Source organism: Syngnathoides biaculeatus, chromosome 22 (genome assembly GCF_019802595.1).
Source record: "Syngnathoides biaculeatus isolate LvHL_M chromosome 22, ASM1980259v1, whole genome shotgun sequence".
NCBI lineage: Eukaryota > Metazoa > Chordata > Actinopteri > Syngnathiformes > Syngnathidae > Syngnathoides > Syngnathoides biaculeatus.
This window is the reverse complement of record NC_084661.1, coordinates 2634432-2660489: the sequence shown is the minus strand read 5'-3', so window position 1 is coordinate 2660489 and position 26058 is coordinate 2634432. Positions and strand designations below refer to the sequence as shown.

The window sequence follows — 26058 nt, the reverse complement described above, 5'->3', positions numbered from 1 at the left end:
ATATCAGGGGCATGGCCAAGCTACTGCCCTGTGCGGAGCTGCATCTGGCAGCAGTACCATGAAAGAAATTCTTACTGAATACAAACCCGGGAGAGCTCTGAGATAGACTGACTCAGGTCAAATAGTGGAGTGCAGAGTCCAAAGCAAACATGGTGAAGCAGCATTTAGCTATTATGCTGCACATAAATGGAATAAGTTGCCAACAGAGGTGAGGCCAGCTCCAAGTGTGAATGTTTTTAAAGGGCTACTGTCATGAAATGCATGATTTTTAGTATGTTATTAATGAAAAAACGGCAGCCAACATGGACTCATGCGTTTTTTCACCACAAAACATGATTTTGACGTATACAGCTTTTTGTAACTCCCGCCATGAAAATCCTCTTGAGGGATTTGTTTTCGAGAAGAAGCAGGAAGTGACGTACATGGCAGGACCGCCCTCAAGTAGACTCGTTTGTTTCTATTAGTTTTACCTCCGGGAAGGTAGTTCAATGTTCCTTCGTGTTAGCCAAAATACCAGCTCGTTGCATTGCTGAATATTGCTTGAACACTCGGAAGGATGGATTTACCCTTCATAAGTTTGAAAGAGACCCGGTTTGTCGTGAAAAATGGATTGCACAGGTGCAATGGAGGAGAGCTTTGTGGGTTCCAAATGACAGGTAGGTGTGTATACAGCTACTAAAAAAAATAATAGTTTGGGGCGGACCACGGCTCGCGGACAGCAGTGGCTCTGAACAACGCTCTCGACAATGATGCACTCAGCCGTATGTGACGACAATACCGTAGAGTTAGTTAGAATTATATCGTCTGCACAAAATATAATCCACCTGCGTGCTTCTACCTCCGCTCTTGTAGGTCACTATATGTTCCTCCCTCTTCTGGAAATAAGTGTTCACTACAACCATCTCCATCCTTTTTGCAGAGTCCACCACCATCTGTCCCTCAAAGTTCCTTTCCTGAATGCTGTACTTACCCATCACTTCTTCATCTCCCCTTTTTCCTTTACCAATATGTCCATTACAATCTGCACCAATCACAACTCTCTCGCTGTCTGGGATGCTCAGAACTACTTCATCGAGTTCCTTCCAGAATTTGTCTTTCAACTCTAGGTCACATCTTACCTTTCCACCTGCTCCCTAGGATGCACAATACATTAACCTTTCTCCTAATCATCATATCAACCAACTCCTGAGCTTTTCCTGTCATAGTCCCAACATTCAAAGTCCCTACACTCAATTATAGGCTCTGTGCATTCCTCTTTTTCTTCTGACGACGGATCCGGTTTCCTCCTCTGACAAAAGAAAGCACTATTTTTAAGCTATCTGAGCTTGTTTTGTGAAATATTTTGTTTTATATATATATATATATATATATATATATACATATATATATATATATATATATATATATATATATATATCAATTGAAAGATTTTCCAAATTTACTTGTTTTGTTTTTGCAATAAAACAAAGGGGAGAATGCATTTTTGAAATTTAATATTGTATTCAGTACGGGATGATGATAGTGCTGTGCCAATTTTGACATTAAGTAAAGGCTGGAAAGGCCCCTGAACAACAGTAAGTTTTAGTGTGTATTTTCATGATGGCTTACATTCCTACAGTATTTCTGCAGGGTCTCAACATTTGTATACACAAATCAGTTCAGCTCTGCTCTAACTACTCCAACCACACTGATAGGAGAAAAGGGGTGGACCTACGAGTTGGAGTCTTTTTTTCCTGCTCCGTACATCCCAAATTTGTGTATGGGAGGGGAAAGGGAGTGGTTTGATGAGAGGGGGAGAGGCGAATGGAAAAAAAAGTGGCTGGAGAGAGAGAGAAATCACTGTTGGATGTAGCTTGACTTCGGGGTTTCTCTGCCTGGTGAGGCATTCATATCCCAGTGCTTATGTGGTAACATCCAGCTTTGCTTGGCACCACCTCCAAAGTGGCCTGAAGACAGGGTTGAACAAAGACAGACAGGGTGCATTTATGCCTGAGACAAAAAAAAAAAACTACTAGAAAGAGAGGCTTACTAGCAGGTGAGAAATCCAGCAGCAGGGACCAAAAGGAACAACTTGAAGACATCTGAACTATTAACTTAACTTCACTGACATGGCAGCAATGGAAGCAATGGAGTGCTCAAGCGCTCAGCTAGAGCCACAGTCCCTCAATATCTCAGACGACGAGGTCAACATCCAACACTCAGAAGATGAAGATGATGTCCTTGCAGCGGCTAAGAAAGAGCTGTCCATCATGGAAACAGAGGGGGAGGCCACGGAAGACAAGGATGAGTCTGGCAAGTCAGACCAGCAGGTGAATGGGGTGCTGGTGCTCTCTTTGCTTGATAAGATCATTGGTGCCGTGGACCAGATCCAGCAAACCCAGAGCGGGCTGGAGGCCAGGCAACAAGAGATGGAGCGCTCGGTAACCAACATCCAGGGCGAGCTCACGAAGCTAACCAAGAACCATAGCACCACATCCAACAGCGTCAACAAGATGATGGAGAAAGTCCGGAAGGTCAGCGTCAATGTCAAAACTGTAAGAGCCACCTTGGAGAAGCAAGGAGGACAAATCAAGAAGCTGGAGACCAATGAGGCCGAGCTGCTAAAGAGACGCAACTTTAAAGTCATGATCTACCAGGTGGGTGAGACTGCAAGAAACTGTAAGGTTGGAATTAATGGGTGTGGCCCTCTTGCGGCCAAAACCTCATACACTTTATCAAATGAAAGTGAAAACCTGATATGGAAATAATCAATTGTTTCTCTTGCATGAAAATCGTTTAGTATACAGTTACTGGTTTTTAATAGGACGGAAGTCAATTAAGACACGGAAGACTTCAAGGGTGTGGTTAGAGTTGATTTTTGCTGGAAAGAATTGAAGTGTCTTGCATCACTGCTGGATCACAAAAAATGTACTATTTGCATATTGCTGGGCGCTGGTGTTGGGAGAAATCCTTGGATCCTCAGCCATTACATTTAAGGAAAACCAAAACTGGTATGTTTGTTGCATCATCAAAAATTGGTCAACAATTGGTCAGTAAAAAAAAAAAAACAGTCCTATGTAAGGAGCGACCAAAGGTATTGATTTGTAAAATATATACATACAGTATAGATAAAACTGAAAAAAATTTGGCAAGAACGTTTCTCCCTAACAGTGTTAATATAACATAAGTATTCCAACATATATGAACTCAAACAGATTCTAATATACCACATTTCTGCTGGTGTGGGTGAGCTGTGTGAAATGGTATTATCGGGATAGTAGTCGACCAAATACTGCATTTAGAAAAAGTATTACTTTTATTATGATTCGTACCTTGTACTGCATTTGGTTTTTCATCCCAGATGTTATTTTGCACCAGCCCAACCCCACCCCTACTGTACACTTGGAATCCACTCCAGGTGCCTTCCAGATATTTTCCTTCCATAGGACATGATGGATAGACCTGAAGAATACAAGCCTTCACATGTGAGAACGCTCACTGGTTCTCAAAGTCATACATAATCCATTTGGAAAGTAAATTCTCTTTCACTCGTTTCCCCCTTTTCAGAGGAAAAAAAAGATGGAAAAGACCACTAGTGTGTCCTATGTTGTGTTAAGGGTCATAGGAGAAGAAAATACTCAATATAATACTAAACTGGAAGATAAGCTATTTTTTTCTTTGCTTTAAGAAGATTTCAGAGGAGCCTTGTTTCTTTTTTTAGCCTGTGAGGCAGCAGTCTGATGCATAATGGCTTGCAGCTTTTTGCACCGTGGCACAAGAACATTCAGAGTTTCCACTCTTGACTCAGACATCATGTCTTGGACCAACCTCTCTCCCTCTGTCTCTTTCATTCTCCATGCAGCTGCTCAAATGAAAGCTCCATTTTCGGCAGGCCACACTCACTATGAGCATACAAAGGGCGTATTTGCCAAATGCACTCTGGATTCTTTCTTCTTTAAAAAATTAGAGACTGTGTTAAAGAAAAAGTCAAAAGTGAGAATGCGTTAATAATCAAGGAAAATCAAGTGAAATGTACGTAAAATTTAAGATTGTTGCCATTTGTGCCTAGAATTTTGATCTACGGATCTGGTTGGCAGTAATCATAACATCTCATTCATCCTCTTTAAAGATACAAATACAACAGCAAAGAATGTTGAAATGTTGAATCCTAACGACATCCTGAAAGGCATCCCCAAAAACTGAAGTACAATATCAACAAATCATACTCAACTCTGGCACCTATTTTAGCATGTTTAAACACAAAAACACAAAGAAGAAAATACATGAAGCTATGATGGTGACATGAAAGGACTTTTTTTTTTTTTTAGTCTTCTGTTCCCACAATAGTGCTGTTGTGCCCTGAAAATGTGACTCTCGACAATTTTGTGGCACGAAGGCCAGTGGGCTTGTTCTTTCCTCTAAACGACTTAGTCAAAGTGTTGTGGGGCGTAATTATAAGGGCAATGCATTTTCAAAAGGTTAACAAAATGAGTATGAGGTTAGCGTTATGTCATCAATGATGACACATGACGGTGATATCATCAATGGGTGACTTGAAGATCTTCTCTGAACAGTGCCTTGACCTATTCCAGGATTAACAGCTGAAGATGGTCTTCTGTTTTTTTCGCTTGTCACGGAGGTCACTCAAAAGTAAGCTCTTGTTGTTCGCCTTTGATCCTGGACACATTTTGACTGTGCTCTCGTGTCTAGCCTAGCTTCCCCGTATACATTTTGCAACCTTCTTCTGATGAACCCAACAATGACCTCATTTCCAAAATGGCTGACAGGTTTATACACATTTTTCTTTTTCAATAAAACTTAAAACCTGTATTTAAAGTACAAACCATGAAAAATTCTGGGGGAAAAAATGTCAATCATGTGTTGGTTAAATTAAATGGAACTCATTATTTTTGACTGCCGCTTGTATATTGGTTCCTGTTTGCATACCAGGAAAAACAAAAATAATCGCTTTCATCACCATGACGACCTGGTGCAGAGCTAGGAGGTTGAGCGAGGCCAGTGGCTTTGGCTTGTGCAAGCGGAGCCCAGAATGTGTGTGTGGGGGGGGGGGGGGTAGTCTGTAAGGACAATATAAGCATTCTCACTGGTGGAAGCAGAACTTCATACCCTACATTTCATACACTTGTTAATTTGTTTTCTTGTCATGCTGCAGACAAGTCAACAATCATTAAGAACTGTTGATGGCAATGTTCAAACATAAAGCTGTAAAAAAAAATCGAAAGGGGTGTGGTTGCAGAGTAACCCTTGTTGTGAATGCTTAACCTTTTTAGCTTGCATCCATCAATTTTCTTTAGCACAGGTGTCAAACTCAAGGCCCCTGGGCTAGATCAGGTCTTCCACATCATTGTATTTGGCCTGCGGAAACATGCTGCAATTCTTCCTTGACATCTATTCAAAACAGGACGTAAAATAATAATAATCAAATGCAAGTGGAATTAGATACAATGGTGGGGGGTGTATTAGGGTTCCTACACATGCAACAAGTTAGCACAGTGTAATGTAGTGCTATAAAAAAAATGTCCCATAAATTGTGATCCCTGAGGAATTTATTGCATCTATAAGAGCAGGTGTTTGTATGTTGCTACAATCTCATATTCCCATATGGCCCTTGACCCACAGCACATGGACTTGTTTGTGTGGGAGAAAATAATTACAGTAATCATTCAATGGAGCACTGATCTAATAATTAATACATTTCTGATAGCCTATTAAATAACAGTGTCATCAAGGAAAAAGATTTTTAACATCTTTAACAGATTTTGAATCAAGAGGGACGCCACACAAAATGATTAATAATTTTGCATGTATGTGCTCACTGCACTTTGTGTGTTCTGTACTTAAGATGACCAACACAGTATACCACATCATACATACTATATTAGCACCCCAAAGCAAAAGTGTAGTACCAAGAATGACCTGTGAGAGGAAACGTTTTGTGACAGGGCATCAAGACTGGGGGGGTTTGAATGAATTAAATTTAGAAAATTTGAATCATCGGTGCACACCATCCAAAAGTTGCAGATTACATCCTATTAAAAATGAAAAGGGGCAAACCATCATCATTTAAAATACCACATTCATACACATATCCACATTCTCTCCTTTATTCTCGCCCACATCTCTTCTTCCTTAATTATTTATCTCTCTTTTTATGATTTAACAAATGTGATGAACTACAATATACTGGAAATCCAGCATCATATGCCTTGCTGTTCCGGATACTTATATATGCAGGGGCGGCGCCAGAAGGTGGCGAGGCATGGCCGCGCCAACCATAGACTTGGGACTTGCATGGCCACCCTGCTCATGGTTGGGCAACCATGTGGGAAAATTTTCTGGGCAAATTGTGATCTGTTGATGATGTTCCTGGGGGAGGCTAGTGCTCGAGTTGTTTGATATTCTTTCTCACAGTGTCTCGGAATTTTCTATTCTCTCCCATTAGACAGCCACACATTTGCTTAATCAGTCATCCCTCTAGCATTTTCTGTACCTGTTTTTCATTTTACTTTAATCCAATTAAAGCAAGCACAAGCTTGACATGGACCATGTGAAATGTTATTTTTACAATATGCAGCAGGCCAGTAAAAACTGAGCTGTGGGCAGCAAATGACCGGTGGGAAAGGGTTGGTCTCATGCCAGTTTGACACAAATTACAACTACGTTTATGTTTGGCCATATTGTTTTTAACTTGGGTCTGAGGCTCTGATCTTTTCTGACTTGGATTGATGGGATGTGGACTGAAGCTGTTCTATGTTAAGAAAAGACTCGGCCTGGCACGCTGTTGCTAATAAAAACACAAAGCTACTGACTGCTGTTTATTACATGAGACGGCCAGGGAGGACACAGCACGAGAGGACCTTTGTAGTTGAACAGTGGATCTTAATATGTGCTTTATTAGCAATTGTCAACCACTCAAACTTCACTCTACCATTTCCTTACAAAAGTGAGGTCATAAAAAGTTTTCATGACATTGTTGGTTCAACCAGGGAAGTTCTATTTTTGCAATAACTCCGTGTAACTCAGAAGGGGATGTGCATACGCCCATTGACTTGATAAATTTGGCAATTTTTCAAAATTGTTCTTAATATCTTGATGCTGTTCAAAAATGAAGTATGGTGGGGGTTGTGTTTTTTAAATTGTTAATGCCATTCCTCTTCCTGTCATTTTCATATGAGTGCCAAATGTGTATGGGGTTAAGCTCATGTCACCAATGATAACGGATGATTGTGATGTCACTGTATGATATTCTTTGATGAGTGCCTTGACCGTGGCACTTGTCCCAGGATTGACTGCTGAAAATGTTCTACTGCTCCTTTGCTTGTCACGGGGGTCACTCAAACTAGGCTCTTGTTTTCTGCCTTTGATCCTGGACACCCACTTGTTGACTGTGCTGTAGAATATTGTGGCTTTATGCAACCTTTTGAAAATATTTAGTGGTGGCTCCTTTCCAAAGCAGGAAATTCTGTTACAGCTCTCGACTTCAGAAGGTCATCAAACGATGACCTCTTTTCCAAAGTGGCTGACATTAAGAAAATTGGCTTAAACAAGCATTATTTTTTACAAAACAGTACAGGAGTTGGGTGTCTCTACCCCCTTTCATACTGGCCATCAAATCTTACTTTCTTACAGCTTTGGAGGTGTAAGGTACTGATGCAGGACAAGAGGGTAGTATCAAAGGCATAATTACCGTAGGTGTGTAAGGGGTCACGACTACAGTGTGACATCATTATGCAGTTCTTTTCTTTTTTTGTACTGTACAAAGTCACTGCAGTTGTGTGTTTGTGCATGCTGCATAAATATCCTGATCAGTTTTATCAATACATTTATTACTGGAATGAGACGGGAGCTGTAGCAGCAGCAGTAGCCCTACAGTATCAGGGAAACCATTAAAATGTGAATATCAAATCAAAATTAACATAAATTTGGACATATTCATGGATCCCGGGTATATGTCAGAAAACAGATTTCCTCAACCTTTTGTAATTCAAAATTCGAGTTTGGCCAAAATAAATCCTCTACCTGCACCATATCCATATGCACACATGAAAAAAATCTCAGAATCACAGGTGACTGAATCTGGGAGTAATGATTGTACGGTAAATAAGGCGAGAGATAGGGATGAAAGCAAATACTCAAATTGACTCACTACATAAACACAAACAACAACAGGAAAAAAATAGAGGGAGCGGGGACAAAGACAGGAAGTCAAATCTGCAAAAAAGGTATTACAACAACAAGGCATCCATTATAACAAAAACAATAGGAAAACAGCATCTTTATTAGCTGGCTAATCCAATTCAAAATTTAACAACTGTATATTTCGGGGTGGGTCAGTAATGAACAAAAGCCCAACAAATAATAATGAAATGAAAATAAAATAATGAAAAAATAATAATGGTAAGATAAATGCAATTTGGGACCATTTCTGAAATCTTTCATTTACAAATATTTTTCCCAAACAAACAAAATATAATAATAATAAAAAATAATTAATCCATTCCATAGTTATGCAATCACAACACAAAACCCAAAACAGTTAATTTTACCAAACCTGATCTAAAATGACTCAACCTTTGATAACGCCTGAGGGACAACACAGAAATTCCTGAAGACAAGTCAAGTTCCTGAATCCCTTTGATATAATTCATATCATTAAAGTGTAAAGTTAAGTTTAGGAATCTAAATTTAACAAACGCTTGGCATGGTGCACAGCAAAAAAAAAAAAAAAAAAAAAAAAAAAAAAGTCAAGTAATAAGGCATAATACACTCAGTTAATCCTTTTAAATACCGAGTTGGCTTTTGCAACTATTGCTTTGTAATAAATGTAATACTCACCCTTGTCCGCCATTCCCGCAAAATGCCAATTCTCCAAGGGGATCGCGCATGCGCCTTTGTCCTAAATATGGCTACGTGCAAGATAGACACTGTCCAGTAGGGACTGATAAGACAAGATAAGTCCAGAGGACAATAAAGTGCACAGTAAGAATTTGTGACCCAAGATTCCCCCACACATCACAGTGATGGGTCAACATGCTAAACTGTAAGAGCTCAATGTAAAGGTGCTGAAGGAATCCATCCCCACTGTGATAGGTGATTTGGGTGTGTTATGATGAAGAACAGAGGCCATATTTAGACAGCTGATTCATTGCACAGGCAGCCATTGTTCTCTGTGCAAACCTCCTGCCTACTCATCTTCACGTGGAATCGTTTTTGTTCCAGCCCCGGCCTCCCTGTTCCTCCCACTCAGCACCTCTAAGGTCCACCCATGTGGATAATTCGCTCCACGGCTTTTCCTCCTCAAGCAACCACGCCCTAGCCCGCCCAACCCGCCTCCCCATAACCCTCATTCCTGTTCCAGTCCTCACATTTTATTTGCTTTTTACATACTCATTTTGTTCACTCAGCTGGTCTTCCATATAAACATTAAATAGTCCTCCAGTACATACACTGTATTGTAGTTAAAAGGGATTATCCCCACATTTTCTCCTATCTTCTACTGATTAGCAGCCTGTCCAGCTCACTCTACCCTGGATGAATTTAGTCAATGGGGTATTGTGAAAAGGGCAACAAAAGGAACTTGAGCTTGTTCAAGCGGCATAAAAGTCACTCACTGAACTCCCAATGTTTCTGTCAAAGTAAAGTTTTTTTTTCATTCCCATATTCTCATTACTCAATGATGATCCAACCATCCATTTCCTGGGCTGCTTATCCTTACAAGGGTCGAAGGATCCGGTGCAAACTGTTCCCTGCTGGGGTTTTCTCCGGAAGCTCCGGTTTTCTCCTACATCCCCAAAACATGTGTGGTAGGTTAATTGAAGGCTAAATTACCTATGGGTGTGAATGTGAGTGTCAGTAGTTGTCTGTTTGGACGTGCCCTGAGATTGCCTGGTGACCCTACCTCTTGCCCAAAGATAGCTAGGATAGGCTTCAGCACAACTGTGACTCTAGGGAGGGTAAGCAGTACAGAAAATAGATGAATGCATGAAACACTGAAAAAAATTGATGGTGTAAAAGGGATAATTCCTACCTACCATCAATCACAGCATGACAAAAATCCATTTGGTGTGTTTACATAACCATGTTTATACATATCTTGAGTGCGTTAAGAGGTGCCCACATGGCATGGGTATCAGAATAATTTTGCAATGCTCGACTTCTTTTACTATTGCAGTCACATGTTATTCATGGACTTTACTTGATTAGCCTCAAATTACATAACCGTATTTTTAAATAGCATAACACAAATGAGAGCCAGCCAAAAGAAAGCATCTTCTCGGAATGTGGGGGAGAAAATAAACTTAATAACAGATTCACTGAAAGCAGCTGGTGGTGAAGAGATGTTTTAAGAAAAGCTTTACAGGTGGGGCTAGGATTTGAACCCCAGTCCTCAGAACTATGAGGCCGACACGCTACAGCTGCGCCACCATACCGTACTGTTCAATAATAATTTTATCTTCAAATATTTTAAAACATTCTTTTGGGCTTCTCTGGATCCTGACCTTTTAAAAGTATGACAATCCTGGACTCACAAGCATCAGGTGATTAAAAAATGTTGTCTTGCAGACACAATTCACTAAAGAGTAAGAGGGTAACTGTGCAAGTATTCATATTAAGATTTTTCTGTGCGGAAAATTCAGTACAGTACAAAACAGTCCCAAGTTCCAACACAAATCCTATACAATTGGGGAGAGAAAGTGCCTCCCGTCTTGTATTTGTAAATACAGTGCAGCTTAGACTCTAGCAAGTGGACATCATTGTTAGCGATATGATATTGGCAGTCTATCACCCTTGCCATACCATAGATGTATTTGCAGTTCAGAATTTACAAATTCACTTGTTTGCTGATTTTCTGTTTCTGGTGGAATCCTTTGCTTATTCAATTGTATTTATTTATTTATTTGTTTATTTGTTTATTTATTTATTCTTCATGTAATAAGAGGTAACATTATTTTAGTCATAATATGTTGTATCTGGTGTGGCACTGTCCCACTTGCTCCTCATATGAAATCAGCAGAAAGATTTGCAAAAATGACACAGAGCATTTTGCTACATTGGAAAGTATACACGGGCTGTGTGTTATATTTCAAAATGTATCATGAGCAAAGGCCCTTCTCTTTCACGGGTCGACCCAGGCCCAAATATGGACATCATAGTCTCAAAAGCTCTGGGCTAAGTTTACAAGCCAGATTGTGTGAAATGTTCTTTCAACAAAGACCAGTACTTTTTCTTTTTCTGGAGTGTTCCTTCTAAGGTTCATTAGATCCAAAAGGTGTGTATGTGTGTGTGTGTTTGAAATCAAGTCGTTGAAATCATCTATGAGGGCAAAATTTAAAAAGTAAAGAGGGTGAGAGGATTAAAGAATCAGAGTATGGAGACAATGTTAAGACAGAGATGTCTAAAAATAGCACCTATCACATACTTGTTGGATTGTGAGAAGGAAAGAGCCATTGAGAATGTGTTCCTGTTTGGTCATGAAAATCTGGTACACTGCCTAAAGAACCTGCCTTAACGTTTACACCACGACATAGAATTGTTTATATAAAATGCTTCCTGAGTCTAATAAGGTTGTCAGGAACAAGAAAAGGGAATTGGGACCCCTTGTCCTCATTGATCTAGACTGGAGCCTACCAAAGGGGACTTTAGGCAGGAGGAGGGGTGTCCCATGAAAAAGTCATTCATTGCTACCATCACAGTTGGTTTAAATTTGGAATAGCATGGTTTTGCATTTTCACTGTTCTACATGTGGAGGGTATCGACTCTTTATAACTGATCCATACCATGTAGCATTTAGGCAACCCTTTTTGGGTAAAAAAACACAGTACTGCAGGACTTAAAAGACTGGATGGAGCTTAGTCACTGGTTGATAGAGAATCTTTACTTTTGTAACATAATTAATTGTTCGTGAAAGAAAACTTCCCCAAACAATTCTTGACTTTGTCTTGGAAAAAAGGCTGAAACAGACCAAGATTGTTACCCTGTGTCCCGCCTGTGTGATACTTTTGACGAAGGGCAGATGATTTTTTTTTAAATTTGATTTCCTGCACAGCACCACGAAAAGCTAAACTGAACTGTATTGAGGATCTGGAATTAGTTTATCATGTTGAGGTGCTGCCCCCCACCCAACCCTAGCTTTCAGTGGGCAACTCCATAACTGGCAACCCATAAATGACAACAGCCTGGACTGTGGTTGTCCTTTGTATTGAAACTGCATCAAACTCCTGTCTTACACAAACTACTTTTTCAGTTCTTGGCTTTTCCACAGTTAGACACGGATGACTCATATTCCCAAGATGTGATGATACTAAAACATAATCACATTTTGTCTCCTCATATGACTCCATTGTTCATGTGATTTTAGTAATAAATCTTCTAAAAGGCTTGTTAAGATACTGGCCTAAAAAAAAAAGACAAAAAGAGTTGTTGTGATGAAGCACTTAATACTCAAATGTTTACTTGGTAGTTAAGAAGGAAATAGTACTGGATGTATTGTCATCGCTATAAGGCAGATGTTCATCAGTAATTTTTTCCAAGTGCTTCTCAAATGTGACTCACTTTGAAATATGAAAAAGTCAGATGACTTTGTAGTCCTGTGATGACAAACCAGTGACCATATCGATGTAAATACTTTGAGATCATTTCACAGTCTGGTTTAGAGGGCTGATTTTGTTTGATATTTTCATGGTTTTAAATGATTGGGTTTATCCCTTAATTCCTGATTCACGAGTGCCTGTGCCTCATTTTCTGATTTACGATTTAAAAAAAAATGCTCCTCATGAGCCCAATTTCCCAGATTGGACATGTGTTTCATCTCATTACATTGTGTATTGTGTTCAGTTCTGGTTTGATCCAGTTTTTGTTTGAGTTTGTATAGGTAATGGCTGCCATGTTACTGAGTCAGTTTATTTATCTGTTTGAAACTTTCTTGGTTGTTAGAGTTTTGGTATGTGTTGTTAATCCTTGCAGGTGCCCAGTGGATTAGTCATTTTTGCATTTTTGCATTTTTGCCACTCCACTTGTGTAGAACTTCTTGTAAATTGTGTAACAAGCCAGATCGAGGGGGGAATTGTACTTCACAATAAAACTAGCAATATTTTGCTATTTTGAGAAGTATAATCTCAAGTATCATTGTTCCAGATTCACTTCAGTTCGGAATTCGTTTCCTAAGCATATTAAATAAATCCTTTTTAGTCATATTGGCATGTTGCTTTCCATCACAAAACCACCTAAAAAAAGATATAGTCTAATTTTAGAAGATTACAGTAGTTGAGAAATAGGGACGAGATGTTTTAAACTCTTTTAAATCATATTTTATACATTTGTATAAATTGCTTCGGAAGCCCGAAAATCCAAATGCTTGAAAATTGGTCGTAAAGAGTTGCAAAAGGCAAAATAACAGCATCAAATATTTTCCTCCGCCTCACCATTTCACTCCCATCTCCTCTACTGCTTGACGCTGCACTCCACTAATCCCCTTTGGACTTGTGAGTAGCCATTTGTGAGGTCTGCTGTTTAATTGGCTGGCCGATTTAATTGGCCGATTTTAGCCCTCTTCCTATCAGCAAAAATTGGAGGATTTTTTCAAAATGATTTTTGCGCCTTTTTTCCCCACACATGAACACATTACAACACAAGAATAACATAAGGACATTTACACAAAGCAAAATATTGGGTGAGGGGGGAATTAATTTTTTTTACTCTGTTATAAAGTTGAATACCAACGAACAAAGTACTGTAAAACAGTCAAAGGTTCTGCCTGTAATTTATGTTTTTATTGTTGTACATGTAAGTTATTTTATCAATTGTATCATTTTTATTAATCATCCGATTACTCAATTAGCAGAATGAAATTCTGCCAATGGATAGGTTTCCTATGATGTCACCAAGCGGATAAATTAACGATGGAAAAAAAAACTACACGCTTCACCTATCACCTGTGTTCTTTGACCTCAATGACATACAAGATGGCGTAATTGGAAACCTATCCATTATCAGAACCAGCATCGTCCTCAAGAAATCCAAATTGGCTGGGCCCTACTTCTGACTCCATGACACTAGTGCGAACTGAACATTCCTGGTATGTTAAACTTTCGGGCACAAAGACAAGCAGCAGTGGAGGAAACCACTTTCTTTTCCAGCTTTATAAATTTCACCATAAATGCCAAGCTCCTCCATTGTTATTGAAAAGACTAACATGAGGTGGCCATGGCAACGGCCACTGTCATGTGACTCTGGGTGCATGTCACTGTCAGTCAACTGTGGGGAAATGTACATAATATAGAACAAGTGAGGAGCAAAGGGGGGAGGGTGGGGTAACACGGTGCTTGTCCCATTAAATCTGAGCAACTACAAAGTTCTTTTTAAAACGCTTTATAAATGGTACTAGTGTAATATTGTTCAGAAATATCAATTCACAATTTCATATAGTATGTTACGTCAATATATCCCACTTAAATTTCTTTGTTTACACGATAACAAAGGTTAGTTTCGTGTCTTTGTGAGCACATTTGCATGTGTGTGCATGCATTTGCATATATGTGTGTATCTGTATGGATCAACATGAAAGTACATGATCAGAATGCCCCTAAACCAAAGTATGTGGTAAACAGTGAAAGCTGACAATAGCAAGCTGTGTCTTGCAGGGAGAACTAAGAGGGGTGAGAGTGAATACTTCAGAGCTTCCTCACTTAAGCATGTCTGCAACCTTGGAAACATTTCATGAAATCTTTATTTTGTGTGAGATTCATGGATGCATAAGAACAAAGTTGCCCAGTTTAAGTCCACATGAGAAGTGAATGCAAACCATGTCGGTCTGAGTCGACATACTGGACATCAGCGCCATCTTCTTAGCTAGTGGCTGTAAAAGTACAGCAGAAGGGGTGAGAAAATTTATCTGTAGCGTTTTGTGTTACCTGGAACTAAAACATACAGAAATGTTTGTTATGTTGCCATGGCACTGATGCTGATCTGTCTCATTCCCAATGATCTAATACACTGCATTTAGTCATCTTTCCAACAGCGGCTGCAAGGTAACCACAAAGGAATTGGAAAACAAACGCAGGTGGGAAGAGGTAAGGAATGAAGGGAATTTGTGCAATTGGAAGGAAATTTAAGAAAAATAGGAATAGTAGACAGAATTAAAAAATAATGTAATATTATAAGGGGGGGGGTGGGCGGGGTGGGGCAAGAGAAGCACGCTACCATGCTCCAGTGCAACACCAGACGGGGTGACTCATCCCTTTCTCTCCCCCCGCAGGGAGCTGTGGCATGCCATCACTTTATATAGCAATCTGGCTCTCTCTCTGGTCCCATAGCTGTGATTGAAGGGAACTACTGGAAAAATAAGGAGAGGAATAGTAAGTTCCCTCCCAAGATTTTTATGCTGCTTGTGACCATCACACGCTTTCCCATGGTACTCCCTTGAAAAATTTGTTTTTCCAAAAAGGACAAACTGCTTTGACTGGACAAAGCCACGTATGTCCACGCACACATCATGCACCCTGCAAAGAAAATTCACAGCCATTTTTCCTGTTGTTATAATCAAACTAGAGCAAAAACAAAACCAAAAAATAAAAAATAAAAAATCTAAAAAAGCATGGTAAAAATGAGCAATTGACAACCACAGCACTGTACATTGAAAAAAAAATTCCATGATATAGTGAACTTACAATCAAGTCCAATCCAATCATAACAAAATTACAACCTTAAACCTTCATTTGTCTTCAAGAAAATTAGTCTTTTCAGGTAAGCCTACAATTCCATGACCACTTGGCAAACTTCACGTGTTCATGAAGTCACTGCATTGAATTCTAAAGTAAAAATAATAATAATAATAATGATGATGACTGAATGGACTGGTTTATTTGGCCACTATAAAATGGAAATATGGTGTCCCCCTTTGCTTCTTGAACCACATTCAGTTCCTCTTGACATCACCACTTAAGTCATGACGATTCCATGTTTTCCTGCCTTTACTGGAAAATCCCTCAGCATGTGTGTGTGCGCGTGTGCGTGCGTGTGGGACTGTGTTTTCATGTGTAAGGCGTGTAATGGAATGTGCACTCCTACGTTGGAACAGAACTGATGTTGCTTATGCAGGTATAACAGATGCACACACACACACTCACAAAGACATCTGGCTTTGGCTCAGCAGCAGGGGAGTTCATGGTAGCTGAAGTTTAAACAGGAAAACAGTAACAGAGAGGGGTGTGTTATGGTGGGATTCCTCTACGCAGAGCTGATGAGAGGTTGCAGTGTGGGCTGAGGGCAGAAAACTTCCAGTGTGAACAAACACACAGTCACTCACAGACAAGTTGTACACAGAAGTCATCCAACCAAATGCTCATTTAGAGATTGTGCTAAAACACTTTTTTGTTTTTTGTTTTTTTTTTTTGCTTTTTTGCAAATAACTCGTAGATGCCAATAACTTGGATGGGTGCATAAACAATACCCGCTGTAACATAACCCGTTGGTCCTTTTCTATATTGGGACACAGAGGCGGCTTGTCAATAGAGGGCGCTGTGGCACCACCCTACCGCTTTACGTGGTCACTTTGAATAATCCATCCATCCATCCATTTTCTTAGCCGCTTATCCTCACGAGGGTCACGGGAGTGCTGGTGGCTACCCCAGTTATCAACTGGCAGGAGGCGGGGTACACCCTGAACTGTTTGCCGGCCAATCGCAGGGCACATGGAGACAAACAGCCGCACTCACAATCACACCTACAGGCAATTTAGTGTCCAATTAATGTTGCATGTTTTTGCGATGTGGGTGCCCAGAGAAAACCCACGCAGGCACAGGGAGAACTCTGGACCTCAGATCTGTGAGGCCAACGTTTTACAGCCCCACTTTGAATAATGCAAAAATGAAAGAAATTAAAACATGATAATAAAATGTTTCAAAATGTACAGAAATGTATGTTTAGATACTTGTAAATATATATACTGAGTAAAGAGTTCACTTTTGTTTCAGCTCTGTTTGCTCGTTAGGGCGCAATCAGTTCTCTTGGAACATAAAAGGCATTAAAGAGGTATGGCGTTGAACTCCACTGCCTACGGGGGAATGGACAATTTCACCATGGAGTTTACATGACAATGGGAATTGATGATTGACTTTCACTTTAAATCAGTCAAATATTGGTGTCTCCGTTGCAATTCTATTTCCAAGAGAAGTGTGCATGCCTGTGTGAGGGAACCTAATACTGTCAGTAACTACTGCTCTCTAATATAGTTATATAGCCACCTCCCCAGAGAAAACTCCACCAGGATGGATGGATGAATAATTATATTGAGAAACAGCTTTTCAACACTCAACATGTTTCCTGAGGATTGTGTTAAAACCCCCATTAAAACAATTCAGGATCTTGGTAGTACTAGTAAAGCTATGAAGTCTGTATATATTCCTAGCCAAGTAAAAAAATTAAAGCCTCCTCACACAGAAAACTTGCAATGATAATTTGGGTTTTTAAGGGAATTTGAAAATAATTATAATATATATATATTTTTAAATGTATCCGAATATGTGATCTCAGTGGAAAAGATTGTGTTGTGGGGAGAGTGGATGGATGCTGTCATCATGCAGACACACCGTGAAAAAGAAATGCTGTGTGGTGCTGATCGTATCAGCTAGCTGATCTCAGCAACACACAAACTTTGCTGCACACACACAGTTTCAAACATCTAACGGGGTTGACTTTTGGAAGAAGTCTAGTTCTGTTCATGTCATGAAACATTTTCAAATTAATCGTTACCAGTTTCACTTCCATTGTTTGATTCTAAATCAAGATTCCTTCAAGAATACAAATGGACAGAGAACATATGATATGAGTGACACTTGACACATCATCAATTTGAATTATACAAACAGGTGACACAATTACTGTAAGTTTTTTAATTATTAATCATAACCGCCACCTTGCACAACAGAAATGTACAGACAGCACAGAACTGAACAGGTTGTCTGAATTATTTAATTGCAATTTCACAAATCTTGATCTCCATGAAAAGGAATTCCTGTCCTTAAATGAGTCAAATATGACACACATAGCAGAGGTTTTCTTATTTGTTTACATTAGAAGGCTTCAGCATCCATGTACATATGCATTATGGTCAGTGCTTTGCTCAAGGGAACCCCAATAGTTGTCAGCACCCTGATTAGCATCTCTCAAACAACTAGTTGTATTTTCTTTTTGTGTCCACCGGGATGAACGACGATCATCCAGTCACGAAATCCCAAGGTACCTAATCTTACAAACTGAGCAACAGTCCCTACAGTACATCTCATGTTTTTGTTTGTTGTGGTGTACATTAAAAGAGTTAGACATATATTCTTGGTATGATGGTTAAATTTCTATAATATCCCTTAAAGCATCATGCATAAAATTAGTCAAAGTTTTGTGATGTCAAGTCTTCAACCATAAATGGATTTCATTAACCTCTCAATTTTTTCCTCAGCTGTGTTAGATTCTATTTTTTCACTTCAGTAATTTTCCTTGGTTTGAGTGTGGAAATCGTTTCTCCTGTTTTGCTAACACAAAGGAGAACATGTTGTTTCTGCAGCCTGGTCGAGACAATCAAATAAACACACACTCACACCACCACCGCATACCTCATTTGTCTATTTTCCATGGCTCAGAGTGTGTACCTTCCTGCCTTTTGGCACAGCAGCTTCATCGAGAACAATGTCCCATTAAATTAGGAGGTTGAGGAAGTCAACACAACATGGTGAATGCTTGAACTTTCCCAAGATACTCTGAACATGTTTCATGATGCATGTACATGTATGAGCTTTGAATGCACATATACTGGTATACAGTACATATATCTTGGAATCCAAACAAACAAATAAAGCAGTGTCAGCTTGCAGAATCTACTTTCCTAAGCACTTCAAGTGTGACTAATTAAACCTGTCTGGCCTTTTTGGAAATGTTGTAATGTTATATTGCCAAGGCTTAACATAACATTTTGGGGGGTTAACAGCCACTTTGGTCACTAGATTCCATGAGTTACTACCAACTCAACATTTGAACACAATTCTATTTTCTATCCCAACCAAAGTACATTTGTGGTGGAACTTTTACCTGATCGAAATACATTTGTCCATTCAGGGGCTGGCACGGGCCACTGTTGAAATTCAACCATGTTTGGCAGCTTGACAGGTGTTAATGTGGAGCCCTGGATATAGGCTATAGAACATCTACTCAAAAAAACACTTTAAAATCAGAGTAAAACAGTAAAACTTGATTATTGCTCAAAGTCTCCATGACGCTTTCATTTAGTCTCCTAATTGATTCTCTGGTTGGCTGAGAAGTTTCAGTTTAAAAATATCCACCAATAAGCTCATTCCAAGGGCTTCTCCAAGTCCACAAATCAAAATTACCGAGATTTTAAACATCACTTGCCCCCCCCCCTTCCCAAAAAAAAAAAAATAAATAAAAAACAAATTAAATCCTGCACATGGAAAATTATTTGTGAAAAGTTTGGCCAGTATTAATGGGTCAAGTTGCAAGAAACTCCCTATTTCAGAAACTTTAGGATGTATTTTTCCAAAAATACGTTCTTCTGGCCTGCAATTTGCTAAAATGACTTTCAGTTAGAGTTAACAACCACATTTTAGGGGCACAATGGAAATGTCTTTTCATTTGAGCAAACATTTCCAAAACTGATGTGGAAAGACCTTTTTACCACGTGGACATTTGTTGCTAACAACAGTGCTTCAAGCAATTAAGAAATCCTAGTGACTTTTCACCAAGACTGAAGCAAGAATTTCAGTGAGGCAAATATTTTCCATTTTCCTTTTAACACAGCTGGTCAGGAAAGCCAGGCAGGATTCCTCTTTCAAGGTCAAATTTACCCAAGACACTGCAATACAATACCTTCATAAAACCGCCATCAGGCTGCAACAGAAAACAATAGGATGGAGACCCCCTCCGCTCTGTGCCCCACCCTCACGTCCCTTGCCTCCATCTCCCGGCCTTTGATGCTATCATCTTCCTGCTAGGCAGATTTCCACTTTTCCACATCTCTGAAGCATCATCCAATTTGTGCTGGGACTGGGTTCATGCGACAGTATTATAGCATATCTTCCTGTGTCTTTTGTTTGGACTCCATTCTGTTCCTGTTTTGATCAACCAAAGGAAAACACCACATGCGCAAGAGTTGCCTTTCACAATATCCACCTTCAAGACATAGCATGATGGAAAAAGGAAGCTCCCCCACCCTTTACACATCTTTTCCAGCCCTTCATTAACAATCTATAGTGCATTGTATTCCAAAGGTGAAGGTTCACACAAGATGAAGAGGAAAAAGGCCTCCTCATGTAGTGCTTGTGGAAAAGCAAGAAAGACGGCTGGTTGATGGATGGACCAAGAAAAAGCAGGCGATGGAAGAAGGAAATGAGAAATAAATGCTACTGTGGAATACTTCATCCATGTGGTTATTGTTGTGCATTCAAAGTTGAGTGCAAGTTGTGATTTCACAGCAAGCCCAAGAAAAACAAAATCTGTATTTTATCTCATCCAAATAATACTAAAAAAAGTCATAATTTTGCTCCAAATGTTTAACTCGTGCTGCATAGTGCATCAGCTGGAAAGTGTTGGCCTCACAGTTCTTAATTCCGGCTTCAATCCCGGACACACCTGTGTGGAGTTTGCATGTTCCCCCTGTGCCTACGTGGGTTGTCTCCGGGCACTCCGGTTTACTTCCACATCCCAAAACACGCAACATTAATTGGAGATGCTAAATTGCACCGAGGTGTGATTGTGAGTGCAGCTTTTTGTCTCAATGTGCCCTGCGAGTGGCTGGCAACCAGTCCAGGGTGTACCCCGCCTCCTGGCCGTTGACAGCTGGCATTGGCTCCAGTACTCCTGCAACCCTCGTGAGGATAAGTGGTTTTGAAAATGGATGGATGGATGGATGGATGGATGGATGGATGGATGGATGGATGGATGGATGGATGGATGGATGGATGGATGGATGGATGGATGGATGGATGGATGGATGGATGGACATTCAATACAATTCAATTACAGTGGTCACACAACTGAAATGTTTCAGAAGTTTCCAGACTTTCAGATTTATTTCCAGATTTTTCTCTTTCTCTCATGTTTTTATTCTCTTAACATTGCTTGGTGAGGCTGGTCCTTTATATGTACATGTAAAACCCATTGAAAGCCAATGAAATGAAAAAACATATGCCCAGTTTATCATTTGATCCTGGCCGAACTGAATTATTGCACAGTACGGTGATGTTTTGTGTGACATCGTCTTTGACTCGGGTCGATTTTTCTGTAAAATTAACACAAAAACCGGACTTCAGAATCTCAACCCAACCTTTTTGCTGTTTGCACAATTGGCTCACATTGCTCATAATCATGATAAAGTAAATCTATCTACTGACACTTTTAGGTCAGTCTTTAAAGTGATCATGTAAATCCAAGGAAGCCAGTACAAAATAAATAAATAAAAAATGGGAAGAAACTATTTTACTTTTATCCAGACATGGATGGACAAGTAAGTAAGAGGTAGTTACATCACATAGTAATGTTAGCATTGGGGGAAGCTCAGATTTAGCTTAGCTTTGAAAATATGATCTTACACAACACTTTGCCCAAAGGAATGTTTCCATTCCCTCACCTCTGTCAACTTTAATGTACATTTTTCTCTGCAATTTCTCACCCTGGTAGGACTGAGATGATTTAAACTTGAACTCTTGTTCCAATAAGTGCAAGGTTCTGTCAAATGTAATGAACTGGGAACATCTCTGGTTTAGCTAGTCTGTAATGGGACATCTTTTGCATTACTTTGACGAGTGAATTATGTGCCTCACTTCAATCATTTTTATAATTGTGTTTATTGGGCAACAAAGAGAATTACATCAATATTACAGGCATTTAATTAGAATTCTTAAAACATACAGGAGCTACCAAACTCAAATCATAACCCACAGGCAAATCTAATTTTGGATTTTTAGCAGCACTTTCATTTCTTCATGACAAACCTATTATCTGGAGCTTTTCACGGCTATACCAAATGTCCATATCTGTTCAGTTGCATTCTCCTTAATGTTAAATACCAATTTCTAACATTGTGATAAAAATGTCCACATGCAATAAAACAGCTTCAAACAGTAGATGAATAAACAAGTTTTTTTCAGACAGAATTCTGTAAGGAAGACACAGACAATTTCAATTTATGACATATTTGACACTTTTCTTAGCATTACTCAGCTGTGTGTATATATTTGCATACACATGTTTGTGTTTTTTGCTTATCTTCATTATGTCTGATACAGTATTGTGAATATATTGTACTCCAAATATTCGTTGGCTGATCAGGAACTGACTTGGTTAATTTTGTTTCCTTTTGTTCTACTGCCCCCCATTGATCATTAAAAAATATTTTCTGTAGACAAGCAAAACGACTACTGAAGAAGAAAAAGAATCACAAAATAAATTCAAGCGGTATCCTCTATTCCATATCAATTACTACTTCAAAATGAATTGGTTAACTACTTATTGTACTGGATTGAAATCAATCTGCAGTTCAGTGCCAAATACAGTTTGGTGGTAAAAGCAATAAATCTGAATGTCTTTTAGTTGGACAGTAAATGCAGTACTCCAATCATAAACATTGAATGGTAATCAGTTTTGTTATCTTGTGTTAGTAACGAGTGTATGTAAATCTAGCGCAGTTAATATCCTTCATGTTTATCAATACCTTCTCTCTTCTCCCTAGGATGAAGTCAAGGTTCCCTCCAAACTCAATGTCTCAAAGTCCATGCGGGTCTCTGATTCTGTATCAGGAAGCAGAGGAGGAAGTATGCTAGAGCTCAAGGAAGCTACAGATGGGCCTGGAGAGGAAGCAGAAGAAGGAGAGAAGGAAAACAAACCCACCATAGACCTTTCCTCGGATGAGGAGGGAGTGGCGATCGAGGACGTCCTTGAAGAGACCCGTGCTGAGCGTATCAAACGTAGCAGTCTACAGCGTGTACAGAACCTGAAGACAGTATTCTCTAAGGAGAAGATGGATAAAACCAAGGCAAGAACCAAGCAAAACCTGGAGAAAACCAAGCAGAAAACCAAAGAGAATCTGGAGAGGACAAAGCAGAAGACAAAAGCCAATCTGGAAAAAACCAAACAAAAAACTAAGGAGAACATAGAGAATACGAAGCAAAAGGCTAAGCAAAACCTGGAGAAGACACGACACAACATTGAGAAGAAGATGGGAAAGCTAGGAACACGCATGAGTGTCAACCCTGAACACAAGCAGAAACTGCAGACATCCCGTGACAAGATGCAGAAAGCCTTCACGCCCGATCACGTGGTTTACGCCCGTTCCAAGACTGCTGTGTACAAGGTGCCGCCTTTCACCTTCCACGTCAAGAAAGTCCGTGACGGCGCCATCGAGGTCGTCCAGGGCACTGAGATGGTGGAGGTCTCCCAGAATTTTGAGCCCTTCAACGAAGTGGATGAGGAGGTCGAGGGAGGTGCGGTGGAGGTCGAGATGGAGATGATGAATGGTGGAGGAGAAGATGAAGACGAAGACGAAGAGGAAGAGGAGGAAGAAGAAAGCCATGATGCCATGGAAGATAACGAGGATAAAGACAGAGACAGCGACTAGAAAGAGAACAAGGAGTTTGACAAAGTGTTTTACATCAACCATGAGGTTCTTTTTGTATTAAAAAAAATGAATCCAGTGTAAGAATTGAACGGATCTCTTCTATTTTCATTCAATTTGATCTTACTTTTGTTATGTGGCCTCTTGTTCACTTAAGGACATCACATCATGTGTCCATGCCTATAAACTGTCATGTGGTAAAGTTAAACCAGGATAATTGCCAAATATCTTTAAATAATTATTTGAATAACTAACACCATCATACTTTGACCATTCTATTACAAGGGCCTCAGAAAATGACTGACGCTATTTGACCTAACACTTTTCTTCGGGGTATTAAAGCTGTGTTCGTTCCAGCAGCAAAAGCAAATAGAACAAATCATGACCCAATTTAAATAAAGCATTTGCAAAGGGAGCTGGCGGGCCTTAACCCAAAAAACAAAACTAAAAATCCATGGCCATATATATATTTTTTTTTTTTAAATAAATGCCTTAATAGGATTGGTTGCCTTGCTTTACCTTCTCATGCAGTTTCAGTCTAGCATTCTCTACTTATTGCAAGCCTTGCTTTCATTCACATTTGAAACTATTTGTAGGTGTGCAGTCAACTAGGAAAGTATTATGAATAGTATTTGTATTCACAGTATTCTCCCCCACTCCAAATTATACATTATTTGCATGTTTAAAAAAGACACGAGTTACGTGCAATGTAACAACCAAACATGTTGCGTTCAACACAACGAATACAAATTCAACACAAGCTTAAAACCACAGTATCCAAAGTGGGGGAGAAGGGGGGGAGGGGGCTCAATAGGGAGCTAATGGAACTGACAAAAGTTACATATCTCTTCAAAATGTTTAGTGGAATTTCAGCTTGCAAAGCAAGAAATTCAATCCCACCTCTCCTGGGTATCCAACAATTAAATCATTTCCCAAAATGCTGACAGGAGGAGGACAGCCTTAAGCAACACTTTTTATCCATTTATTTATATGACCTTAACCTTCAAAACAAGTATTTAAATGATAAACTGAAAATTTCAGGAAAATTATTCAATCAGTTTAGGGTGTACAGTACACCGCCTCCTGCCCGATGATAGCTGGGATAGGCTCAGGCACTCCCGTGACCCTTGTGAGGATAAGCGGCTCAGAAAATGGATGGCGTTGAAACAAATCTAGGGTAAATGGGCAAATAATTCACAGGCACACCTGCACTCATAACCAGATTTAGTGTAATGTATATGAGAAATGTAAAGAAAATCCCTTCATTTGATGCATGTCGTTGGAAATTAGTAGATACATAAAATATGAAAAAATGTTACAGAAAACAGTATAAAGTATTTATTCATGCTTCATGCTAAAATTCCAAACAACTTCATTAAGTACCAATTAATCAATTACCATCCCAAATTCCTTTCTTTTCATTTTCCAAAGAAAGAGGATCAGATAATTTTGAGGTCCTAGGTTTAGTTAATGGTCTTATATATTTTTCTTTTTTTTTTTTTTTTGTGATGAACTAAGAAAAGGACCAATATGCAGAGTAAGTCTCATAAGACGCGATAGACACAAAGTCGACTTTGTGTATCCTGAAAGAGCCCGATAGTCACGCAAGTTGGAAAAGAAAATCGCACAATCCTGCAGTCTGCTCCTGCCCCCTGGGGCTCAAACATTTCGCGACGGTTTTGTTGGCTCGAGATGAAAAATGCAACTCAGCTACACACATTCACAAGCATTTCACTAAAATGGGCATACGGTATACAGTATAAGTCCAACAATTTCAATATTTGTTTGACTAATGTGTTATCAATTGTATACTTTGTCTACTTGTTTTCGATAAGTGTCTTGTGGGTCAAACACATATGAATTAACTATTTGAATTAATGTTTTTTGATGACTGCATTCCTTTGGCAAGATCAAATAAAAGTCCACGCGCATGTGATTTTCAAAAATAAGCATGGAGTAGGGATGGTGGGATATGGGAAATTTGGCTGGGGAAGTACAAATAAATGCTGTAAAGGGCATTAAATGTCAAGTTCTACAGCCATTAATGTCAAAACTTGTTTCTGGCGCAGAAATGTGCTGAATTCGTGTTTGATTTTGTAAATAAGCACGATGCCGCTCATAATGCATATACAGTAGTGGATTTTGCATACCAGAGAACACAATGGATACAGCTCCCGGCACATACCCTGCATTTAGAAGTTTCTTGAGCCAAAACTGACACGCGTATGATAGATGATAAAATATTTTAGCTTTTTTTAATGCACAATTTATTTTAGTGGTTTCATGATCAGCACTTCAAAGTCATTTAACATTGTTGAAACTGATGATTGTACAATGTTTCATTACTTAACCACTAAATAATTAATAAAAGCTATTTAGTGTTCAGTGTTGTTTTTGTGTGTATGTTTATCTTAGTGTGGCGGCACGGTGTGGCAGCTATAGAG

General features: G+C 39.4%; 1 protein-coding gene across 1 annotated transcript; it reads left to right on the top strand.

The window, feature by feature from the left end:
- Positions 1-1834: 1834 nt before the first annotated feature.
- Positions 1835-25997, top strand: LOC133495972 (caveolae-associated protein 1-like). The gene is made up of 2 exons (XM_061811070.1): positions 1835-2636; positions 22733-25997. Exons 1-2 carry the CDS (start codon positions 2109-2111, stop codon positions 23615-23617), a joined length of 1413 nt encoding a protein of 470 aa, XP_061667054.1. The 5' UTR covers positions 1835-2108; the 3' UTR covers positions 23618-25997.
- The last annotated feature ends 61 nt before the right edge of the window (positions 25998-26058 follow it).

Coding starts and splice junctions, on each gene's coding strand:
- LOC133495972 (XM_061811070.1), top strand. CDS start 2,109: ATGGCAGCAATGGAAGCAATGGAGTGCTCAAGCGCTCAGCTAGAGCCA. Junction 2,637..22,732: donor TTAAAGTCATGATCTACCAG/GTGGGTGAGACT, acceptor TCTTCTCCCTAG/GATGAAGTCAAGGTTCCCTC.